At 32.6% G+C, this 26,780-nt stretch overlaps 2 protein-coding genes across 7 annotated transcripts in view; one reads left to right on the plus strand and one right to left on the minus strand.

The window, feature by feature from the left end:
* LOC111414882 (guanylate kinase-like) lies at nt 1-1,338 on the plus strand. The gene is made up of 2 exons (XM_023046345.2): nt 1-508; nt 619-1,338. The coding sequence occupies exon 2, from the start codon at nt 630-632 to the stop codon at nt 1,248-1,250; it is 621 nt and encodes a 206-aa protein (XP_022902113.2). The 5' UTR covers nt 1-508; nt 619-629; the 3' UTR covers nt 1,251-1,338.
* Nucleotides 1,339-5,483: 4,145 nt separating this feature from the next.
* LOC111414869 (NMDA receptor 2) overlaps nt 5,484-26,780 on the minus strand; it is a 165,273-nt gene continuing 143,976 nt past the window's right edge. For 5 of the 6 annotated variants that reach the window (XM_071196248.1, XM_023046324.2, XM_023046323.2 and 2 more), the window contains 6 exons: nt 22,651-22,870; nt 16,615-17,100; nt 16,016-16,325; nt 15,196-15,252; nt 14,030-14,113; nt 5,484-7,945 (listed from right to left, as the gene is read on the minus strand). In XM_071196248.1, the coding sequence (XP_071052349.1) occupies nt 7,906-7,945; nt 14,030-14,113; nt 15,196-15,252; nt 16,016-16,325; nt 16,615-17,100; nt 22,651-22,870 (1,197 nt within the window). In that variant the 3' untranslated portion in view covers nt 5,484-7,905. The remainder of the gene's footprint in view (nt 7,946-14,029; nt 14,114-15,195; nt 15,253-16,015; nt 16,326-16,614; nt 17,101-22,650; nt 22,871-26,780) is intronic. The other variant, XM_023046325.2, reaches the window with a different exon arrangement.

The following is a 26,780-nucleotide window of genomic DNA, read 5'->3' on the forward strand; positions in this document are numbered from 1 at the left end:
TTACAGAGAATGTATTGAGATTTTCCAATATAAACATTTTAAATTAGTAGATAAGTTATCATCACTACAAAACAAACATAATATGTGCATACATATGTTTGTTTAAAAATACTGCAATATTTATTGTATTAAGATTTTTGATAATAAATTATCATTGTTATTTATTGATAGTAAACGACAAAGTTGAAAATGTTTTATATGATTAAATAAACATAAAATAATACATTTTCAAATTCATTCTAACGTAAACGCAGGTTTCGTATAACCTCAAAAAATTGTGTCGTGTACAACGTGTGTAGGTATTGCTGTTTATTGTGTAAGTTTACGTTTATGGCTAAGCGAAATTTCGTGTTGAAACACAACCAACTGTAATTACTCAAGACTATAAAGGCTCGATAAATCATCTTTGTTAATTAAAAAGTCGCGTGTCTCGCTAAATAATACCTACAACTTCCCATTATTTATTTGGAAATTAATAGTTCTCTTCTCAAAATTCTTCGTTTCACAGGTAAGGAATGATTATGCATATTCTTTATTTATAATTCGTTTTTAAATTAATACTAATCTTTGTTTTCTTTTTCCCCTTTCCGTTTTCTTCCTTTTCATTTTTAAATTTAGGTTTTATTAGAATGGCTTCGACGAAAACTAAATCGAGGCCCTTGGTGCTTTGTGGTCCCTCTGGATCAGGTAAAAGTACCTTCCTAAGTAAATTGATGACGGATTTCCCAAATAGATTTGGATTCTCAGTTAGTCACACAACCAGAAAACCTCGGCCAGGTGAAAAAGAAGGTGATCATTACCATTTTACTGATAGGGAGTCTATAAAAAAAGCAATCGATGCTGGGGATTTCATTGAATCCGCTGAATTTAGTGGAAATATTTATGGGACAAGCAAAAAAGCTGTTGAAACTGTGTGTGAAAAAGGAAAAATATGCATATTAGATATTGATATTCAAGGTGTTAAGCAGGTTCGGAATACACACTTACAACCGTGGTATATATTTTTAATGCCTCCTTCGTTGGAAGTTTTGGAAAATAGATTAAAGAGTAGAAACACAGAAACAGAAAAGAGTTTAAAATTAAGGTTAGAGACGGCTGCAAAAGAAATCGAATATGGGACTACTCCAGGCAATTTTGACTTTATTGTTATTAACGATAATTTAGAACATGCTTATTCACAATTAAAAGGATTTATTGAAGGTAATGTTTTAAAAGAGGAAAACAATATCAATGATGTTCAAATAGCTTAAATTATTTTTGTCTATCTCATTAATTGACTGTTGACAGAATGTTTAAACTTATTTAATTAGAAAGGAAAGAATAAATGTGGTTATTTTAAGAAATCAATTATATTAATGTGGGGTACTCATGTAGAAATATTTGATTAAAAAATGTATATTAATTCTATTTTATTCATTATGAGAGTGTCTGTTAAAGATATCAATATAAAAAGGACTGTAAAGTAGAATAAGCATTTATCCAGTCAAAAAACTGAATGTTAAAAGTAGCAATAAATGTAAAACAACAATGTTATTGTATTAATGGTAGAAATTAACGAAATATTCATCTATGAAAGTGAGATAGATATAGTAATAAATGTGTTAAGTTTCTTGAAACTTTTTTAAATATTTATTTGATTTCTTATATTTGCCAATTAAAAAATAATATCTACTTTGTCCAGAAAGGGTTACTTTTATTGTATATTCATTTCACTACATTTTCTTTTGCATTTTATTACTAGTTTCTGTATTTAATTGCAGGTTTGTCAAGAACATCTGTTCTCAACTAAATTTCTTTTGTTATTACTATTATATTTAGATAATTTATTTTTTTATACTGTTCATATTTTTTGTGTAAGTCATTAGCTTAAATATTATACTTATTTTGTACTTTTTATTTATTTACTACCAATGTTAATGTAAAATCTTTAAGTTGATTAAACCATTTTTTTGTATATTTAAAAAAAATTATGTGTTAACCACTAAAAAGAACATCACTTTTACTTAATAGCTGAATCAAAGATTAACTGTAACAACTTAACTTAAACAACGACTCGTTTTATTTGAACAGTAGAATTTAACATCTGTTCCTGTAATCTGTGAGTACGTGATATCTAATAAAGTTTTCTCCAAGCATCTTTTTATTATTTATTTATCACGATTCCAAAATTCCGACTAGAACTCCGCCTGGGGCAGGATTTAGATGCCCAATAAGTGTCACAGTGTAAGATAAAGCCTCAGAAAATGGACGGACAAATCGGATAAAGATTACGCATGAACAAGGACGACAACAAAACGATTAAGGAGTAATATCACCAGACTGGGATGGTGGAACATCACGTCATGGATCGGTAAGGATCTTGAGATTGTTATCGGGATGGAAAAGCACAAATTCAATATACAGGGTGTATCTAAATTGATGCGAAAGATGTTAAGGGGTGATTTTTACGCTCAAATTAAGGGGGTCTTTCATATAACTTTTTGTTCAAAACCACTTCCCCTCCAAGTTACAGCCCTCTAAAATTATGGAAAAAAATTTTTTTTCTTTAATAAATCCACTATGGAGGAATATGGAAGGATGAAATTTGTCAGATAACTATTACTAATAAGGTGACATTTTTTGACGATTTTTATAACTAAAATTCTTAGTTTGTCCATAAAAAATAAAATAATACACAGGCTCAAGTGAATTAATTCAGAGATTGGTTATTATTAATCAAAGAAATGAATTTATGTCAAATTGATCTCACCATTATTTTATTTTTTGTGATCAAACTAACAATTTGTTAGTTGTAAAATGTCAACAGATAAGAAAGTTGCAGATTTTTTCCCTTAACTTTAGAGGGCTGTAACTTGGAAGAGAAGTGGTTTTGACCAAAAAGTTATATGAAAGACACCCCTTAATTTTCGTTGAAAAATCACCCCTTAAAATCTTTCGCATCAATTTGCGAAAAAAGCGCAAACAGCGATATTTTGAATCATCTGTATATGGGTTGAAACCAAAAGAAATATTCAAGGAACAAAAAATACGGAAAATACATCTTAATATACAGCGTAGCGCAATCATGAAAGGTACACGCAGAACATAGAAGATATCGAATACGTAAATGTCAGAATACCGAGAGTATCTATAGAATTCAAGCAGATTACAACACACCCCATAAGTATATATCCAAGAATGCAGAAGAATCTGAGAACTTTTACTCGGAACTGCAAAATACTATGGACAAGCTTTATAGCAACCATAAAATTATAATTTTCGGAGATCTAAATGCTCTAAATGGCAAGCTTCGGATTGATTTCTGCGCCAGGAATGAGCTGAGAATCAATATACATACTTCCCGCACAAGAGAAAGCACAAGTATACTTTATGCAACACCAGAAAACAATGATGCATGGTTGGCTTTATAATAACATACAGAGCTATGACCCCGGCGCAAATATTGGATGTGAGGGCACTAACATGAATTAACTTAGGCACTTACTACAACATGGTTTTATGCAAAATACTTTGGAACGTCCAGCGAAGACCAAAATAAAGCCTATATACTTGGAAAAATACAACATTGAATCCTTATTGGTGGAAAGTACATGAAAATTTTAGGCTGAAACTAGTATACAAGAAGCTGCAAAAGAGCCCAGATGTCCCAAGATCTGGGCGAGCCACTTTTAATAATTATAAACTGTGTACATAATGTAAGGAATCAATTCGTGAGATATTCTTCCAGAAAAAAGGCTTGGACATCTGTTATTTTTTAACGCACATTTTTTGAGATAAAATTGAAATGTACAGGGTCCCAAAATAGAGATACGATCCCTAAGTTGACAGTTTTAAATATAACCCCCATTTTTTGTTGCATTTATGGGTTCCACGTAAAATTCTGAGAATTTTTCATGTAGCACATCCTGTGTTGATATTAAGTTGTCTTAATTATTTGCGACGATCCTAAAGGAAAAGCAGAAGTGCAAATTGGGAACAGAAAAAAACAACTAAGATTCCAAAAATACAGATCACCAACAAACGCCATATTTATCATCAAGCAACTAAAAGAGAAATCAATAGAATTTAATAAACCCGCCTACCTTTGCTTCATAGAAATGACAAGGACATTTGATAATGTGCGCCGCCTATCAGACATTCTACGCATACTGGAGAAGCAATTACCATTTCAAATTATAAATTTAATCCAAAGTCTTATTACCGGCAACGCAATAAGGATCAAAGCTGGTGACACACAACCTCAAATATCGAAACACTAGGAGGAATGAGAAAGGTTGAGCAGGAATGAGCTTAAACTATCGCTCATTCCTGCTCAACCTTTTGATGGATGTGATTATACAACAGGTGGCATCATTGGATTAGTCAGCCATGACATTTTTCAAGGAACCAGTGGGGTGCAAACTAATTGTAGAGGAGTATGCGTGACTGTAGTAGATACAGTCACGGTCTTGCTAGAGAAGTAAGAAGTTAAGTAAATAAAGCAACAGCCCTTTTGGGTGCTGAAAGGTGTGTTCAAATATAGTGCGGCGCACTTGTATATAGATGTGCAAGTAAGCAACAAGCGGCATTTGGACATACCAAAGAACATTTGCGCGGTAGTGTTACGCGACATATGCGAGACACTCCGTGCATTAAAAACGTTCGCGAGCGGCAGGTAGAGTGCGGCATGTCACGCCTGAAGACATCGAATCACCGCGCAATGTTTGGCACACCCTAAGAGACACAATTAGGTCAAATCAATACATGTGAACAGATAGCATAAGAATTTATAAAACCCGCATCACATTATCACCTACAGTATAGAGGCCTGCGGAGATACCAAGAAGACAAAAAGAATGCTGAAGATTGCTGAAATGAAAACTTTAAGAACTATTCTAGGCAAAAGCGAAGAGACAAAATAAGAAATACTAACATCCATATACAGTCTAGAATACAGGACGTTGTACGACGGGGCAGAAACATACAGCGAAAAGGAGAATGCTACAGCCATGTGAATAGACTACCGCGTACAGCAATGGAGGCAAAACCAGTAGGAAGCCGTCCATTAAGAAAATGGTGCAGGAAAGCTGGCAATCTAAACCTCAGGAAGTCCTTCGACAACGATTTCAAAATTAATAGACTGACAGATCTAAAGGAAAAAATCTTTAACGTTAGAATTAACTCAACAAATTCGAAAACTAAATGTATTAGAGCTGGTGTCTTTCAGGACAGCGTCCTGAAAATCTGGTATCTATCTGCCTGAAGTATTTTATAGCCGAAAAGTGCCGAAAAAAAGGAACCACGTAGCAGAAACTATGCAAGAATCTGTCTTGTTTATGGTAAGCATATTTGTCGCAAACATGCCTAGTAAGATACACAGATATTTACATGAGAACAACTAGATTTTAAAATAAAATTACAACAGAATGTGAAATAACATTACTGTTAGACGAATTATTTAAAATTATCCATATAAAAGTGATATAAAAATAATTAAAGGTATATAATAGTACATAGAAAATACTTTATTTTGTTACTGTTAAAACATAATAGGTAAAATACATTGAGCCTGTAAAATTTAATTATTAATAAATTGGATGGTGAAATTTTAATAAATCGAGTGTGTGACAATTTTATGATTGTAATTGTATTTTTTATTAATCTTGATATTGCTGATAAAATTCGCTGATACAAGTGATCTGGAAGAACTGAAACACAGCAACAGTGAATTCCATCTACTAAAAAATGAATCATTCTGTATCAAGAAAAGGAAAATTCTCAACGATTATTTCTTGGTTCAAATGGTTCAAATGTAAGTAATTAACTGTTGCTGTGGGTCAAATTTGAATAACTTTGTTAAAAGAAAACAAGATTTTATTACAAAATACGACCAAACGTTAACAAGCGGCAGCATTTATTTTAGTTTACTAAACTTAATAAACGTAATAACATATTTAAATTTATTTATTTATGTTTTGGTGCTCAGAAATAACACAATGTTAGAGCGTAATGATTATGAGAGCGATACATATATTTATAAGTGTTCATTTAACACATTTTATTAATATTTATTTCTTTTTTATTTTATTTACAATAGCGTTAAAACACAGCCAGATTTATAACTTTAATTATAAAATTAATGTACGCAAATAAATTTTTATATTATAAAACATTTATGTAAAGAAAAAAATAGTCAATTTAAATTAAGAGAAAATGATTTTGATAAAAACGCAACAATTAATGTTGAATAAAAAAGTTATCTGGCATGTGCTTGCTCCGCTTATATTATTAGATTTAAACACATACATTTTATATATATGTAATACATTAATTTTCTTTATTTTTTGAGATTTTGTATCTACAATCATACCTGCTACGATAAATTCAGAGTTATCGTTTTCTTGTTGTTCAGTTACTTCATATTTGAGGTTTAAGTGTTAAGATTGTAAGTTATAAGAATCAAGTTTTTTTATTACAAAAACAATTTTATTGTGTTTGTGTCTAAAAGTTAATATTCTGCAAAATATTAAATATTAATCAGATTTCGGATTCGAAGAAAAACCAACAATTTTTTTTTATTTAAACCTTTTAATTTTTTTAATTCAAATAATTTATTTCTTTAACCTACTTAGTTTCGTTTTTATTAACATCCGAATTCGTATCGGCATTTTAACTCTTCCCAGTTAAATTATTACTTTGATAAAATGCAATAAATTCATTTTGTGTGATATCTACGTACGTATTATAATGAGCGCTGGTGATAACATTAACAATAACAGCAACAACATTTCAATCTTAATTTTATTTTTTTTTTTTTAATTTTTTTCTTGTAGCAACAACAATATATAAATTTTTATACATATCGGTAGAAAATTATATAGAAAATGTACATAGTTTTGTACGTGTTCTCGACGGCTCAAGGGACGTTCTGTGCATTTCTTCTTGTGCTATCTACAAAAAATTTGGTTTTTATCCCTTAAGTGGTAGAGAGGGTTTAAAGCTATTTTTTTCATTTAGTTTTTAAATTTTTTATTGTGGATTACGAGTGGTTACGTATTCGGCTGCGGTAATTTTAAGTGCCAAATATGATAAATTGACTTTAAATCAGTTGAAAGGAGAAGTACAAATTTTATTGTCATATTTAATATGCAAGCTACGTTTTAGTGCGAAAATTTTTTTATTTTCGTTGTAAATTTACGGAACCTGCAGAAAAAATTTTGTAACATCCATAAATTAGCGTTTGGTGCTATTCATTATTAGCATTTTTATGTCTTTTAGTTATGTTAAATAGAACGAAAAATTAAATACGTATTTTATCCCGGCATCCACAATATTCCAGCCACGTTTCGCAGTGTTTAATTATCGTCATTTGATTCTATATAATTTTCATATGCGACTCGGTTTCCATCATCATTTGGAGATCTTCAAGTCGCTATTTTCACAATAAATTCGCTGCTCTACACACCACATTACTCTTTGAACATTAGGATGATTATTATTATTATTAGTATTATTTTACTTAATCCATATTTAATTTTTTTTGTTTAATTTTTCGTACGTTACAATCCAAGCTTTATCTGTGATTCGTTTAAACAAACAATTGTTATTTTACGAATTACAGATAAAATTACAGTTAAGTACATAATAATTCACCTTAATTTTAAATTCACGTTATTACGTTTTTAAATCGTAGTATTTTTTTAATGTTTAAAGGATATACGAGGAGACGTGTAAATTCTTCTTTTCTTTCCTCTTCATCATTCGTTCATTTCTTTTTTTTAAATTTATCTATCATTCTTGTGCAGCTCATAAGAGTTTCTCGCGGATCGGAAATGAAGAGGCGTTTATTATTCTGTGGTGGTGTGACGGCAAATGTGCTGTTGGCGTTTTGGTGTTTTTGTTCTTTGTTGGGGTTCTCTTGTTCCATCACAGTACAGTTTCCATTTCAGCTATTTCCGTTCGAGGTCTACAATTAAAAAAGAAGATAAAATTAAATTTAATATCACATTACAAGTAAATATTTTAATTATCTTGAATTCATTTCTAGGAAATAATTCGAAATAACTTTTGTAAAGCGCTTAACTCTTGAAAATAATTCTTGGATATTTAAAATGTTGTTGCTTTCTACTTCTGGTGTTCATTTCAATTTAAATTTCTAATAAGTCTAATTTTTGTATGGGATTTAGTTCTTCCAATTTATTGCCTTTGTTAAGGCAATTTTTGTTTGATATTATGAGTAACTGTCCAGAAAGATTAATATACAAGTACCAAAATTTGAAAACTGCCAAAGCGGATTATCCCGAAAACGAACGGAAAGCCCTAAATTCAATCTTGTCTCCTTTTATGTTGGAATATCGGAAAAGATGGGTCGCTGTATCAAAGTAAAAAGGAGGATTTTTGAAAGAAGATTTTTCAGATTATGCTTTTAATCCAGAAGAACTGGAAACCCTAATTATATTCTCGGCGAGTTTTAACGTCCGGAATGCTAACACTTACCAGACAAATATGTAGTGGAAGGCCATTATCACTTATGTTCGTTTTTCTCAAGTTCTACAACAGTATTTCCCAAACTTCTTAACCCCTTCTCAAATTATCGAGTACCCTTCGTAAAAGAATTGCATATACTTTAATTACAATCAAAATATATTTATTTCTTCCTTGTTTACTACATAATCAAAATATCTACTCCATTATGAACGATCTTGGCAATCTATATATCTGTGAGGTTTTTTTCTTTGTTGGCCTTCGTTATTCCTTCATCCTACGTCTTCCTAAGCTTTCCTCTCTTCCTTCGTTCATTGGGCCAACCCAACCCAACCCATTTTAATGCTATCTTTTTTGTGATATCTTCTATAATAGTTTCTTTATATTTGCTACTTGTAGCACGTCATTTGTTATCCATTGTTTCCTCAAGATTCCGCATGGTCTGCTAAGAACGTCCATTTCGACTGCTTATTCTATTTTTATGGGCTTCTGTTAACTGTCAAACATCGTCAGTTGTCTAAATGTTTTGGATGAAGGACCAATTCCCGTTAGTAGTACAATCCTACTTTTCACGAGGCCAGTCAGCTTCCCATCTTATCGTGGATGGAAGCTTTTAGGGTAGCAGAAAATAGACCTGTTTTGGTTCAAAAGTTTTGCAACTCCGAACAGTTCTGAACTACAGAACTCTTAAACCAAAACAAGCCTAATGAGTTCCATGAAAGACCAGAAGTAACACAGACCGTTAGAGCATCTGCAAAAATTAACACTTCAGTTTTGCGATCTTCTAGGTGCTTTGGAATTGTCAGATCGTTTAACTCGTCGATCTTCATGATGACTTACGCTTTCATCCATACAAAATGGTAATTGCACAACAACTTTTCGAACGTGATTTGGTTCCGACAAACGGCATGCGAAATGCTCCTTGAAAATTCATCTCTGTTAACTTACACGTTTCTGCTCAGTATAATTAATACCAATACAGTTTCCTTTTTCTTGGAATTTCATTGTGCCACCAAATGCTCTTTATAGCTCGTCTTCCCTGTCTTAAATGGTTTTTTTATTTCTGTTTATCCCCTTTTTATGTTGGCATGAATCACTAATTCCACTCTTCTGGGATCGGTTTTCCGATTACGTATCTCGTGAAGAGATAACTTATCATACTACATAGATCATCTATTCCGTTCTGTAATAATTCAGTTTTAATGATTCTCGGTACACTTGCCTACCTATTCTTTAATCTCTTAATTGAATCTCTCCACTTATATATCCAAAAGTCTGTTTTTCGACTTAATGTCTACAAATGCTGAAAACGCAAATTTACATAGGTAAGAAGTTGGAAAAGGCAAGATATATTTTAGATACATATGTTGTATTTGTAACCAAAATGATGCTAAAGTGTACTCCTTAGGTTTATTTTTCAAAAATCCGTCTGAACCTAATTCCAACAAGTACTCTTATTTCGCATACAACAAACCTTCTGGAAAGGATGTTGTATTAATATTGATTCATTGATTTTGTAATATATAAGTTGTAAACTCTTATATAATGAGTTATGTTTCATAGTATCAGCATCAGTTTTAGTAGCCGAACTTGTAATAAACTCATGAAAAAAGAAAACGAGCCGATTTCTTCAGTACCAACTCCCTGTTGTCATAAATTTAGTTTTGCGGTTGTAGCTTTTACTATATCTTGAAGGAATAACAATGAAATTTCTTTACGTTGAACGATAAATTGAGACAACTTAAAACAGTGAATATATCTGCTAAGTATGCCAGTTTACAAAGCCAATTCTGGTTAAGTATACAATTTTAAGTTTAAGTAATCGATTTTAAATTTACCCTTGAGATAGCCAACGAACATCGGTATAAAAAAGGAAGCCCATTAGTACTGCCCATTTCTTAATATATTTCTAAACCAGAATTTTCTGTACATCAGCGGATATCTTACGTATGTATTGCCAAATCGCTTCCCTGTGTATATAACAATGTGTGAATATGACATTTGGGGTAACATTTTGACCATACTTTTTGCTCCAACTATGCTTATTCCAACACATCTATTACAATCAATTTTATTCCGTTGCATAAATTTATGCATAATATTAAAGATATCTTCTCTTGTTGTGTGACCTGTTAAAATAAAAAGCTGGCAAAACAAAAAGTCGACTAGAAATTCCTTTTCGTATCCATCAAACGCCATACGATTTGGAAAATTCGCAACATCTGTGAACTCATCGACTTGCAATACATTACATGTTGGTTCTGTGCCGAAAACTTTTACCGGTTTCTTGTTGCTTACTTTTTTGTTGTTTTGTCCCGAATAGTTGCCAAATATCCAGTAATGTTCAATAATAATAAATTAATGAATTATTAGGTCGGAATTAATGTTTTTGTTTCCACCATATCCAAATAATTAATAGACAATTTTCAATTTTTCGGAAACTAGATTCTACTTTATCAAGTGTTGGTCGTAGTTTCGTTTCGTTGGAAAACAAACATAACGATTTCGTAGCACTGTATGGAAACGACACTTTAATAATAACGGGTTTGTGGCGAGGCCATAAACTGTTCGTAAGTTCGGTTATATTTGGAATACGGTTTGGCCTAGTTTTCAACAAACTTTAAAGTCCCAACTGATTTAGAGCTACTTGTTATGAGCTTACGACACGATTCGATCTACGAACATTTTTCGAATGCCAATATTTCTAATAAAATTTAAATTATGGTGATGCGTCGTTCTTTTTTCGCATTATACAGAGTGATCCTGTATTAATAGCGCGTGTTTCTACATTTTTAATTGTTTTGTAATCTGGATTAATTTATTATATCAACGTTCCCGTTGCTATTATACTCCTGTCATTTTGAATTTAAAAGCCTTTTAAATGTCTCAATAGTTAATGGGTGCATTCATCAACCGTCAACGTTTGAAAACAAAACCTAAACTAGTGGTAATCCTTCTAATGAACACAAATCCTACTTCAAACGTGTTTGGTAAACGCATACCATTTTAGAAAACGCAAAATTTATCCTTTGACAAATGTAAACGTTGACAAACGGTTGAAAACCTAAGCGTTTGCCGACGTAAACGGGATGCTTTGATGAACGCACCCTTTCAATAGTGGAAGTCAAATAGATAATAACTTCAAAACCAAATAAATCCACGAAAACTATAATTCTTTTTCTGACCAAATTAATTACATTTGAACATATGGTTAGTGCAAAAAGAGCTATGCCCAAAAATATGTCAAAAGAAACTGAGTACGCCAGCCTTTAGATTTTTGTTTTGAATTGGGTCACAGTAAGGATTACATTTAAAATATTGATGTACATTGTAGGGGATTAAATACCTTAATTCATATGTATGACATTACAGAATATGTTATTGCTGCACCGTATTTGTTGCTTTAAACACTTCTGTTTAATTCATGATTTTGTGTTTGCGGTTTAGTTTCGGTTTTGCCGGCACTCCGTAGAGTGTTTGCCCAGAGAATCTGAAATGCCCCAAATAACTGGCCACAAGAAATTCAGGTTTGTAGATAGGCATTTATGGTATAATAAAAAAAATTATGTTGGAGCTATGAGAGAAATGGAGTCAGAACATAAAGCATTCTCGTAAAATGCAGCGCAATCTTTATGAAACAATTTTCTATCACATAAAATCTTTCAAAGGCATTAAAAGCCACACAGTATAAAAAATTGTAAAAGATTTTATTTGCTTGAAAACCTAAAACTATAAAAAATGTGCGTTTAGTTAAAAATGTACAAAGAATTCGAATACGAATCATTTACAGTCAAGATTAAATCCTTTCAATTTGACATCTCTACTGTTGAAGATGTGCCAAGGACAAGTTGTCGAAAGAGATGAAAATCCTTAATGATTTAGATAAATGGAAGACTGAAATATTTTATAGACGCAAAAAAGCAGCTGCAAGTCAGGAACTATGGAAGCAACCTTGATTATGGTAAAAATATTTGTTACAAACATGTCTAGTAATGACATTTGTTTAAAAGTCAGTGAAATTGTGTGAAATGCATAAAATCATAAGTCAGTTGAATGTGTATGTTTTTAATATTCATATTCTGACCATTCTGACTAATTTAAAAATACTACCGAAGCAATTGCGAACAAAAGGAGTGCTGCTGTATTCTGCTGTGTTCTTTGCGTCAGCATTTTTGCTACAATTATGTGCATCCTAAACTAAAGGAATTTTACATATTCTGTAATTCTTTCGGAGGCCAGATTTTGTACAATATAGTCCAGAGCGCAAACTTGATTACGCTAATATTCGCGAATATTCTTATATGGGACTTGATAAAAATATGGGTATAATAAATTTAATGGAAAAGTAAAAGCCGAACTCACATCAGACTGAATTGAGATTATTAAAGATGCAGGTACAACATCATGTTTTTCGACGAAGTAGATGTTGACCAAACATATTTCTGAATGTGAAGAAAGTGTCCAAGGTATGTAATACTAAAATTAAAAATCAAATCATTCCAAATTCATTCATTATTTTTTCAATAAGTTTGTTTGAGAAAAACCGAGTTGATAAACTTTTGTGTAGGGTATTTCTGCATCCTTTGCATATTCATTTTGTATCGGTCTATATATCTTTTGCTCCATGTTCCGTATCAATATGTTGTTCTTGGTCTTATAATAGTGCTCAACATTAGGTGTTTGTATGCATAGTAGTCCTTATTGCCGCTAAGTATTGTAGCCTCGATTTCTTCAGTAACCTTGTTGATGGATCCTAAATATATAATGGTTTGTACTCGATCAAATTTCCTATGTTAAGGTGGCCTGGATCTTCTTTCAAATTTTTGTGGATACCATATTTTGTTTTCAATTCGTTAGTTATGAGTCTTACTTTTGAGGCTTCTTTTGTGAATGAAGTACATTTTTTCATCAGTTCTCCTTTGGTCCGACTTCAGATTTTTGGTTTCACCAGTACGATGAAATTTCGCATTCCAAGCTTCTGTATGACAGCTTCTATAACCAGATTAAATATTATGGAGGATAACGCGCCACCTTGCCTGACTCAACAGTTTATTTCAATCAGTTTTGTTAGCTCTTCCCGAATACTGACAGTTGTCTTCTATCTAGTTAGCGTGATACTACTTTAGTTTAGCAACTTCTGCAGTATACCCAGTTTTCCTAGGTGTTGTAGCATATTTTTTCTATTTATTTTAGCAAAGGAAATGAATTTTGAAATCTCTCAAGGTTCGTTCGAAAGAGACGTTGGTTTTTAGGCCTAACAGCATTTTGTAAGTGGTGTAAGTGGATGACACCTACCCTGAACTCTTCTGAAATTACCTAGTTCTTCTTTGAAAGATTCATAATTATTAGATAACTCGATCAATGGACAGTTATTGTCATCCTAGCACTGATAATGTATTTGCTCTTGATTACTTTTGCACAAATTTATTAACTATGTACTTAGAATTAATTGGCTTTGTGAATAATTTTAATAGTTTGGAGAAAATGTGACTTGACTTGAATTTTACCGAAATGTCGCTTAGAAACTTATGATTCTAAGATCGCAATATAAAATTAATATACTTACTTGTTTAAATCCGTGTTACTTCCTATATAATTCGGATTGAGACCCCTCAGTCTAGCCCTAGTCTGTTCGCCGGACACAATTACGCTGTAAAATATAAGTGGCATTAATTAAAACGGTAAAACTGGTCCACCTCTTTGTACACGCGAGGTGGATTTCTGCGTGCTTAAAGACCTATAACGTCCTCGAGTGTCGTGCTGGGACAATCATTGCTCTAATTGCCCTCGGGGCGCTCTCGTGTGAATTTAATGGCGCTTCTCTAATAGGTATACTTTGTCTACGTCTGTCAACGTAGACATTCACCTATGTTACAATACGTTTTACCCCAAGGTAAAATCAGTGAAATTGTTCTCTTAAATTAAATCGTTCATTTAAGGATTAATTTGAAAAAAAGGAAATCCTTGAATTAATAAATTTAGTAATTTTCTTAAACCTATTACTTCTGGGTTATTCACCATTAGTAATAATTATGCCATAGTTTAATACGATTGTATTGATAAATCATTCAAGTGTAGAAACTGTTCAATAAAACTGAATTATACGTATTCCCGATCGAATTGGTGCGAACTCATTCGAAACGTTGGAATTAATCCGGATCCCTTTTGGGAGACGAGATCCTCGCCGGCCTGCTTCTCTTTGGTGCGGTCAGCGGTAGTAAATTAGAAATGGGTATACCCGAATCGGATGCAGCTATTCGTGAGGACTTTTCACGACTACTATTCAACATTACATCGACGATAAATAACGAACGCTTTCGTGACCCCGACTAATAAAAGTGTAGCCATCCCAAAAGACCATAAAACCTCGATAATACAGGATTAATTTAAAATTATGTATTGTTTATGGCACTCATTTTTATTTCCAACTTTATTATTTAACTTAAAATTATTAGTGTAATACTAACATTAATACAAGAGAGCACCCCATTTTGGGTAAAACATACATAGTTAAACAATAACTTATGTTTATTGAAACAGAAATATCTTGATTAATCAATAGCAAATGCACGTACAGGCTATGTTCTCCTTGATACGTGTGGTAGAGCATGCACATTTGAACATTACAGCTTTGCAAACACAAACAATTCCACAAACACGCATTCCATACATAACAAGCTGTTTCTAGTCTACCTTGGGTTTTGGATTGCAAGCGATCACACAACGACTTACTCGGGTGAATCGGACGATCCAAGACAGGACTTGCAACAGTTGGATCGTCGATGACGCCTACTTATACATTAACAATTAACAAAGAGACGATTTTTTATTATATTCAATTGTATGTATAAAACTTTGTGTTTTAGCATTTAGTCCGTCACAAACGAGACAATAACTTTGTTTTCTTCAAAGTTGTTTTCTATTTTAATCAAGTTTGTTATCTTGTTTTGTAAGAATACACGACGAACAAAACTTATTTATGGTCCGTAGAAATTGTATCTTTTCAATGAAATGTTAAGATTTTATTGGGTCCGATGCGGTTTCATCAGACTTTTGTGTGCTTTCAGTTAGAAAAGATTGAAGAGGCTCTTTCGTAAACCTCAAATCTAAAATGAAACTATCGATCCGGAGTTGATTGAACCGTGATTCTTAAGACGTCTAACATGAAATACTCAACATAAAAGAATTTAAAAAGATGATTGAAAAATTATTATTTCTAATGCAAACGGACATCATAGATACAGAATGAGTTATAAAAAGTCAAAATAATTAATTTATTTTGTAGATTTCCCCTTTTTTTATATACTCACTCAGTATATTATAAGATTATGGAAATTGAAATATCACAATAGCTTAGTGCAGTACAAAACTGCCATACACATGCCAAGTGCACCCATTTTTCCATTGAACAAAAAAAATCACAAGATTTAAATAATAAAACGGTGTAAGTCGTAAAAATGATATGAGTAAATATAGAGAATAATTCTCTAAATAAAGATGAAATTACCGTGTCATTGTGAACAATATCCTAATCCATTTCCAGTGCACTTACCGTTTGCAAGCAGGCGGTGGCTTTAATCCGTGCGCTTCCAATTCCTTCTCAAGTTGCTTGCACCTCATCTGGCTAATGTCCAATTCCCGCTTCACCTTCCACAGGTGTGTGTCGCATATCGGATCTCTGCACCTGTGGTTTCTTAAGATATCTTGCGCCTCGTAAACGGCACCCCGAAACGTAAGACTCTTCCCCATCGAGAGGCTGACTAACGCGCAACATCCACCTCTATCGGTCTTCGCGAGGTGTTTTCTTAAGTACTTGAAGTAGATGTGCTCGAGAAGCAACAAGAGTGCCGCCAATAAAATCCCTGCGAAACGAGTTTAAATTAGATTTGGAACGAGCCGAGAGTGGGTTTAATTTTCTAATTAAATTGAACAATCTCATCGAATTTAATTTTCTATCTAAAACGTTAAGATGTTAATTTTCTTTTTCATTTTACTAAATACGTAATTTCATAGGGAATTTCTTATTAAATAGAACGACACTAATCCAAACAACATGCTATTTGCGAAAGCAACTAAAATTATGCTACTAATTATAAGTCTGCAGAATTATTAAAACAATTTATTATTATTATTAAATTATTTATATTTTACCTGCCATAAGTAATAAGAAAGCTGATAAAAATTGTTCAAGTGCCAAAGGATCCGAGCTTTTTGCTTGTTCTTTTCCTGGTTTACACGTCCCCGTCATCCAATAACGTCTGAGCCTCTCCAAGTCACCGTTTCCACGAAATTCGAGCATCTTCTTGTTGAATAGCTTTAGATATTTGAAGTTTCTTGGGAAGGCGAGTCCATACCCGGTCATTGCGTACCACGATCCGACAGTTAACAAGCGGCAATCTTCGTCTTGTGACGTTAGATAATCCAGGACGGTACCATCGTAGATGAAGGCATCCAAGTCGCCCGTCAAGACAGCATCGACACCCTCCAAAACTGTCGTCTTGTTAAAGTTTCGCATGTACTTGTGCATCTCCTTGAAATACTTGGAAATTGTTGAATCTGTATGCGACCATGGGATCGTGCCGTATTTGAACATTGGTTTATGGGAGAATGGTCGAGATAAACGAGAATCATTAACTCCTAAAAGTAATTAAGATTAATTTTATTGTGCTGTAATAACGAATTAAATATTTTATCATTTTGATTAGTTTTAGCGAAAAATACCGAGGCAAGGGATTAAAATATGACCGAAATACAACGTTTACGCTTAAGCCCTCGGTTTATACGACCATAAAACGAACACGATAAGGACGTTCCCTGCGCAATATTCATATTTTGAATACATCCTCACCGAGAAAGAACCTTAAATTTACCGTGGAAACAAATTATGTTGGTAACCCATATAAACGGTCAGGATCCACCTATTAATTATGACACCATGTGTCTATAAGAACAGCTTTTTATCGTTTCAACCAATTTCGACTTATAATTACTCCCACATTTCATTTAATTTTTCTTTTACGGTTTACAAATCGGTAATGAACACGTTTCCGTTCACAAGATGATTGTTTTCTGCGAAAATTAACTTTTAATAGTCAACTGTTACGAATTTAGTTTCAAATGGGAATGGGAATTTTCGCCTGAACGAACCACTACCAACTCGAACGTACCTTGTTCTATTGTACGTGTACATACATGCAAATTCGCCCGCTCATTCAAATGAAACGTAAAAGTATTGTTCTAGGTACGGGCGAGGAAAACGTGTTTGTTCGTGCGACTTGACGACACTTTTGTGTAGGTGTAAAGCGTACCAAAACTAGTTGAACGTGTTTTCGCACATATAGTTATTTCGGAAATTGTATGTTCAATTTAAAAAGAACTTTACGTGAAAAGGGCAATAAAAAATATTGATATGACCCAGAAAATAGTGATGTCGTTATTTGATCGTAAATAAAGAAGTAAATAAAGTACTTTTTTTAAGAGCTACATGCAGAGATGCACTATGTCATTTAGTAGTTTATGTAATGAGGGGTTTACGACATCTATATCTTCGGGTTGTGAGGTAGTTTTAGCAATCAGTATAGTATAGTTAGAAGTTTACGTCATATATCACTTTTTGTGTTGTTATTACATAGATATGAGCTAACGCAACAGATAGTGAACTTCTAATGCACAGAAATTTGCAATAAATTGTAAGTAAAAAAATACAGTTTCAAAAAGATTTTGTTCTATATCTGATGAATATCTGAATTGACTTTGTGTCAATAAATACCTAAATATTGAGGTATGGCTTGTAATAGAAGACAGATGTTGAACAAAGACTCGAAAGAGATTAAACTGGAGGGAAATAGTAAATGATCTTGATATACAACAAAGAGTTTAAATAGACGAGAAAGACTGCAAAGAAACTGGTAACAGAATAATGAGATTAACTAGATATTAGAAACAGAAGAAAGAGTTGTGGCTGAATACAGGGAGACCGGAATGAAATAGAACAGAGGAGATAAGGAGGAAATTGTGTTACTTGTATGACACTAGTAATAGAAAGAGATTAAATCTCTATTCAATCTAGAAAATAAATACCAGACTGAGCTGAGACTTCTGACTATAGTACAGCACTATAAGGACAAGAAGGAGATGAGGCAACGAAGAGGAAGTATAGAAAGACGCGGATAGTGGGAGAAAGAGACGGAGTAATACTGGAAAGGAGAAGCTTTTGATAAGGTTACTGGCACTATTCACTAATACAACTCTTCATGTTTGTTTCTGCTGATTACACAACTAAAATCTTCTAATAAAATTCTTAAGATAAGATTCCACAAATAATTTTTATTACGTCTATCCAGTGTATTCCTTGAAAGTGATTCAACTCTTTTAAGTTCTAGTACTCATATGCCGTTAAAATTCAGAATGGAGAGGTTTAGGTTTTTAGGAATGACAAGAGGAGGAAGAAGGTGAGTGAAAAAAATGCTGGAAATAGAAGAAATTTAACAGAATCTGAAAAACAAGAATAAGACTAGGAAAAAAGAACAAGATTAGAAAGAGATCCTAATCGCAACAAAATGGCTGGACAGTAAAGAAGAAGCTTGTATTGAGACTGGTTATAAAGTAATATATTTTATTAGACTGAATAGAAAATGATAATAGAAGTAAGCAGCGGAATAAAAAATAAAAACGTATCTATAAAGACAAGATAGATATTATGTAGAGAAGACGAAGGCCAAAAGATACTTGGTAGTAGTAGAAAGATACTGAACAGAGATTGGAGAGATTAAAAAAAACCAACTCTTTCATCATTCGCGAGAGATTAATGCAATTAACGGACTAGTCAAAAAGCAGAGAGACTAGAAAAAGGCTAGTAATGAAAGAAAAAGATTTAATAGAAACAGAAAATATAAAAACGAAACAGGTAGAAAGAAAGGAAGCTGAAATGAGATTGTAATCGCAAGAAAGCGACTAGACAGAGAGAAGGAGAAGTCGACTTGGCTGCAAAAAGGGTAAAAGGGACTGGAGAGCCAGGAAAGGAAGAAAGTAGGTGGATAAACAATAAAGAAATTGGTGAGAGAAGAATTGAGCAGACATTAAAATGGTAAAAAGGAGACCAGTAATAATAGATAGAGAATAGAAACACAAAAAAGATAGTGGTTGCAAAGAGAGGAGTAAAAAGGGATAGATAATACAAAAAGAGAGTTAATACTTAACTTCCCTTAACATTTCTACTCTCCTTTTGGTTTAGTTTGGCATTTGTTTTCAAACATTCCTGGGCCCTTTTTCTGTGTTAGCGCAAAAGTTCCACATTTCTCTATCTTTCTGGATTCGTCAAATGTTTGCCATTGAGTATGCAATCAATAATATTATTACAATCAAATCCCTTAAAGAACTCAGACAATCCTTGCATATTATATAAATACTCAAAAAATGCATCAAAACCTGTTGGAAATCTTTTAGAATTATTTGGAACTACCCTTTAAATTATGATGCATCATTAAATCTCAGAAATCCTAAGACATCTTTGAAAATTTTTAAATCGTAAAAATAACTATTATCCAGTAGATTAAATTAAATTATTTTGAAATACTTCTAGTATCCTTATTTAGATTAATCTCGATTGAATTCCAAATCCCTTAGTACCGCAGAAAATTATTGTAAATTAGAATAAATACTCTAAAAAAGCTTCTTAGAAATTTTTAGAAATGTTACGTAAATTATGATGCACCATAAAATCTCAGAAGTCCTCAAACATCTTTGAAATTCCTTTGAAGTTCATAGATATACTTGGAATTGGTTGAAAATCTTCGGAAATCCTTGAAATTTTATAATCCCATGGGACTGCTTGTAAATCTGTACAATAGATTTACACCTAGAATTGTTTTGAAATACTTTTTGTATGCTTGAATATTCAAATTTATCTCCAGTAAACTTCAAATCCCTTGGCAACCTTGGGTAATCATTGGAAATTATAATAAATACTCTAGACATCCTTAAAAACTTGCTGGAAATCTTGTGGAAATTCTTGGAAACGTTACGTAAATTATGATTCATTACGAAACCTCAGAAATCTTTAAATATTTTTAAATCCTTTGAGGTTCACGATTATATTTGCAAATTCTTGAAAATTAAAGTGCTTGAAAACTTGATGAAAATCTTGTAGAAATTCTTGGAAATACTACATAAATTATGTCGCATCATTAAAACTCTGAAACACTCAAACATCACTAAATATACTTTGAAGTATGTTCAGAAATTATTAAATCTTAAGGAATGCTTGTAGATCTATTCTGCAGATTTGCGCATAGAATTGTTTTGTCATAGAATGTTTGCAGCATTGTTGAAAACTCAGATCGATCCCGAGTCAACTTTAAATTCCTTTGAAATGTCAGACAATCATTGAGAATTATTAAAGATTTTCCAAAAATGTTTGACAACTAGCTGGGAATCTCCTCGAAATTTCCTTAATACACTAAAATAAATTTATAATTTCCATCTTGGCGAGATAGGAAATTAATCAAAATCTATCTGACAATAACTATTTACATGTTTTTGCATTTCTCGCTGTGCTCCAGAAAGCTTTTAACGTAAGGATAAACGATACACTTTGCTACTTTTTATTTCCATTCTATCTCTTCGTCCATGTTCTACTACCAGATGGATTATATATTGCATATAAATCATCAATTCTAAAGCAAACGAAATACTCACAATGCCTTTCTTTCATTTGTATAATTAATTTTTCAATACCTCTTTTAATCGCAGCGTTCATTCTACCAGAAAAAATCTAGCAATAATTTAATAAATTTTCAATTACTATAATTAGAAAACGAGTATATATATAAAGCAAATTATTTAATTGGTGTAAAATTACATTCAATTTCGAATCAGTTGTCAATAAATAGTAAGCAATTAACGGTACTCTGGTTATTAAGTATTAAATATGAAAGTACCTCCATAATTGTCCATTAGAAGTTTGTATAATATATGATATAACAGTTAACTTATGTGATATTGATATTAAATTATTTACATTTATTTAATTTTATTAGTTTTATTTGCATTATAATTGGAATAAATTATTTTAAAGGGTTTGATCCTTTTATTTGTTATAAAGTAAATAGAAAAGCAATTTTCTGTATATAAAAGATAATTTTATTGTACGTATGTTGAGAATTGAGTGTATTTTAATGTAAAGTTTTACAAAGTTTTAAAGTTGTGATGCGGTGTGCTCCAAAAGAACTCGATAACTTATTCAGCAAGGAGGCAATATTTCCATAAATTTGTAACGTGACAATTTTAAAAGTACAGTTTAATTTTATAAGAATCTAAATCCAGTTTGAATTAACATTTATTATTTTCGTTTAATCTATACCGCTTCTTAATTCTATAAATAAACGTTTAATTAAGATAAGGACACGAATTTATAACGTTGTCTACTCAATTTAAAATCTTCTTTGTACTCTGGATGTTTTTTCAAAGCGAAATATGAAACCCGGTAGGTTTTTGTGGTGGCAATTTCATTTTCCACAGACTAAAAGGCAGACGAATAAGGAAGCCTTCCAAGATGTTATTCCGCATCCATCAACGTCTTAACCATAACAACCAAATTAATTTTCTCATTTTCTTCAATGCTTCTTTCACCAGTCTGCGTTCATGTTGCTTTTAGGGTTAACACAATAGTACTTCATGTTATTTATATGAAAATCTAACCACGCTATCGATTTAAAAATGTTATTAATATTTGTAGCACGATATGTTTTGAAACTCGCCCGAGAATTCCATTTAGCACTTACGACATTGGTATCTGATCGATTGACATGTCAGTTGCATCTTCTGTGCACTGTGTAAAAACGCGATGACATGAAACATGGACAACTTTGGGGTTGGGTAGAGAAATTGATGTCATCCAATTTCTCGTTTATTTTGAAATACTCATAATAAGAATGAACAACAAAAATATGACGTAACTTCTTTTATAATTTTAATATGATTTAGTATAATATAAATCATTTCGATAAAGTTTAAAATAATTTCAAATGGAAGAATCAATCAAATATTTTATTGCTGTAGATGTAGCTTGAGTTTTATTTTATTACTTCAATTTCAACATGATTTACGATAAATTCTTGGCATAAATGAAATGGGAAAGAGATAAAACACCTTGACAATGGATGAAGTTGTTGAAATTGCTTCGCTTACCTGAAAACTCATAAAACTCCTCTCTTGTTATCATGAAAGCGGCTAGGTTGGCAGTGTATATGGCCAAAAAGACGACCGCGAACATTGCCCATACGTTCGTCATGAAACGAGAAGTGAATCCTCTGGGAGAATCCACGTGTACAGCTGCTTGGAAAAGAACCGCCCAAACCAACCAATACGTTCTAAAAAGAGAAAATCGATGGGAAGCGGACGGTGCGGGCTGAAACAAATTAATAAATAGAGAAAAATAATTATTACTAAATTCAATTAATAATTTGAAAATATACATTAATTAAAGTTTGAATTTATTGCCGAATCGAAGGACGTGCATAGAATGAACTGAGAGATTCTCAACATTGGATAAGCTACCGGGTGTTGTTAACGTCATAGTATTTGCAGATGGTGTTGGCATTATGAAATGCTAAAGTTACGTGCCTACGCATTAACTAACGAGTTTTTATTTCAAAATTTACTTCTAAAGTTTTACAAACAAACCTACAAACTTGTTATTTCAAGCAAGAAAAATTGCTATTTGAATTGAACAACTCGGAGTTTTTTCTAATTGTCTCCATAAGAGTCAGTTGTTGAAACTAACTCTATTAAGAAAGACGGGATTTCTCTGTAGGGTAGTTTCTCGTCGGTTAGTCTTGAAAGGGCTAAAAGGAAATTTTAATGCAGTCTAAGAGAATTTTCCGGCGATTTTACGTCGTCGACCCTCGGATTTTCCGTCTGTAGTGCCGATTTAGTCGCGATGAAAGGCGACCAGTTTAATAGGATCGCATTGTTTTGTTCGACTCAAGTTCGGAGACAATGGGTTTTTGTGCATTCTAGGGATGCGTTGAAATGGTTTTGTTTCAGTGGGCGAACGGTTTGACATGATATAGAGATTACGTTCGAATATCGTTAAAAAAAACACACACAATAATCTCTTGTTGATCGTGTTTGAGGCAATTTATGGTTACAGTTATGTTATCAAGTGGAAGATGAATTGGAAAATGTAGAAGTCATGCAAAAGAAGTCATCATTTTAATTAAAAGGTTAATTATTGAAATTAGCCAAAACAATTTTATCATATTAATTGGAGTTGCCTAAACTCAACTTTAATTATGTTATAGTTTACATATTTTTGCCCTATGATCTGTATTTTGCCTTAGACGTTGAATAATTATTTATCAAAAACTGCATGAATACTTTGAGTCATAAAAAATTGGTCTCACTCATCCGTCTACCTGCCAAAGACTTGGCAAAGGAGAAAAAAGGGCCAGGATGGTGGCTTAAGTCATTTGCATCAGACTAGGATTTGAGCTTTGGTTGTATCGTAATAAATAGTTGTTGCACAAAAGTGCAACACACCCCTGGGATTGTGGCCAAAATAAATGGAAAATAGTTAGCTAGACAATAAGGTGAAGTATCTAAGGTTTTGAGTCAGTATTGAGTCTGCTGCAACAATGTGGCCAATGAAATATTTAAGCAACATGTGATTTCAAAATCTCAAAGTCCCACCAGAGTTGATATTCAAGAGGAAATGAAGCTTCCGTCGAACAGCGCATACTGCAGAATTATGGATAGATCTTGGTGGTTTGTTACAAGGAAGCTTATTACACTAAAGTTGAAGAAACTTTATTGTTAGGTTTGGCTGAAAACACACGTAACTATGTTAGGAATCTTTGGTTCCGCTGAGAAGAGATTTGTGGAAGAAATAATTCTACTTCCGCGAGCCTTCTCGTCCATAATTGTTCGGCCATGATCCATCTTCACAGAATATGTTGCTCATAGAAAATGTGGTTTATAGAAAAACAGGATAGTGTTCTCCGCCAACAGTTTGCAATTTGTTTCTAATACAAGAGATTAAGTTATAATAAGACTTTAATTTCGAGTCAGAAGTCATAACACATGGAGTTGGCATTTTCACAAGGACCTATTTAATATCTGTACCTACCATCCTAACTATGTAAATGGTTACCTTCTCCAACTGCCCTTATTTGACGATACACGAGGGAAATCCCTCCGATTGCGAGCATCTACGCTAGAGATGCCCCATTTAAACATCAATGGAAGGATTTCACACTGTATTAAGAAGGACTTCACCTGAATGTTAAACTGAATTTTTCAAAAATATGAAAATTAGAAGAGTGTTAAAGAAAATCGGTATCCGGAGCATGATACAGAAAAACTTTTATAATAAAAGTTGTAACAAATTGTACCCTTAACACAATGCTCTGTAACATTTTTGCTCCCAGATGCATTAAGGTAGAGAATTTTTCAAAAATATGAAAATTAGAAGTGTTAAAAAGAATCGGTATACGGAGCATGATATAAAAAAACTTTTGCAACAAAAGTTGTAGTAAATTGTACCCTTAACATAATGGTCTGTAACATTTTTGCTCCCAGATACATCAATGTGGAGAATTTTTCAAAAATATGAAAATTAGAAGTGTGTTAAAAAAGATCGGTATCCGGAGTATGATACAGAAAAACTTTTACTACAAAAGTTGTAGCAAATTGTACCCTTAACATAATGTTCTGTAACATTTTTGCTCCCAGATGCATCAGTGTGGAGACCTTTTCAAAAATATGAAAATTAGAAGTGTGTTAAAAAAGATTGATATCCGGAGCATGATACAGAAAAACTTTTACTACAAAAGTTGTAGTAAATTGTACCCTTAACATAATGGTCTGTAACATTTTTGCTACCAGATGCATCAAGGTAGAGAATTTTTCAAAAATATGAAAATTAGAAGAGTGTTAAAAAAAAATCGGTATCCGGTACATGATACAGAAAAACTTTTACTACAAAAGGTGTAGCAAATTGTACCCTTACCACAATGGTCTGTAACATTTTTGCTCCGAGATGCATCAGTGTAGAGAATTTTTCAAAAATATTACAATTAGAAGAGTTTTAAAAAAAATCGGTATCCGGAGCATGATACAGAAAAATTTGTACTACAAAAGTTGTAGTAAATTGTACCCTTAACACAATGATCTGTAACATTTTTGCTCCCAGATGCATTAATGTAGAAAATTTTTCATGTTTCATAGAGAACATTAAAGAAAACTGCCTTCTTGGCATCATAAAAAAACTTCAAAACTCGTTCAGAAAACGCTTTTTGAAATTGAAGAAGTTCAATATCGAAACATTTTTAGATACATTATCGATGTCCCAACAAAAAGTGTAAAGCCTGAAAGCATTAAGCCTGAAATTACATTTTTCTTAGAGTAACATGGTTTTAACGGTTGATTTGCGACTTTACAACTTGCGTTAGACCGTAGTATACGCCCGATAAATGTTTAAACGTTATTTTGAAACACTCCGTATAACAAACATGGTTGGTGTCGGAGGTGCATCTTTTCTGCGAGATTTAGAAGCACAAAATGCATAAAATGTTTTAGGAAGTGACTGAGTGTGACTATTTTTGTGGTAGTAATGTATACGATAGTGGCAGAACTGTTGATAGAATCCTGTCAATATAATTCTAAGGAATGCAGTGAACCAAGTTGGCTGGCAGGGTTAGATCCAATATATTACATCTCATGATTGTCAATCATTGAATCTCACCCGAATGATATCCGGAACAAGATGACGTTGAGTAGGCTGTATAAAAAAGTTGTGCCTATAATTGACTATATGATGTGCTACTTAATTTTTAGATACATTAGAAGAGCTTATCTTGTGAAAGGTCCTTTTCCAAGCTCGACGACAAATGACGACAAATCCACGGTTCGAATAATTTGATGTTAACAGTTGCCTACTTAAAAGATATATAGATATAACTCATAGTTGTGCTAGCAAAAAAGTACGTTTTGTTTCTAAAAACAAGACTTTCAGAGAACTGCTTATTTTCGAGTTTGGAGGTACAATTAATACTTACACTGATGTTGTTCTACACTGATGGATCTAAAGGAAAATATGAAGTAATTAGCAAAATCGATAGAAACAAAACAACACCTTCTTAACGCATACCAAACGTGATATTCTTAAGACTAATCCACCTTTAACAAACCTGAGTAGATTAAACTTGCAAGTCTACACATCGACTATATCCAATTAACCTCGGATTACATATTGAAGAGAGATCTCACAAACTGATGAGAGACGACTTACAGGGATAACTAACTTACGTGTTTTCATT

Source organism: Onthophagus taurus, chromosome 1, assembly GCF_036711975.1.
Source record: "Onthophagus taurus isolate NC chromosome 1, IU_Otau_3.0, whole genome shotgun sequence".
Lineage (NCBI taxonomy): Eukaryota > Metazoa > Arthropoda > Insecta > Coleoptera > Scarabaeidae > Onthophagus > Onthophagus taurus.

Coding starts and splice junctions, on each gene's coding strand:
- LOC111414882 (XM_023046345.2), top strand. CDS start 630: ATGGCTTCGACGAAAACTAAATCGAGGCCCTTGGTGCTTTGTGGTCCC.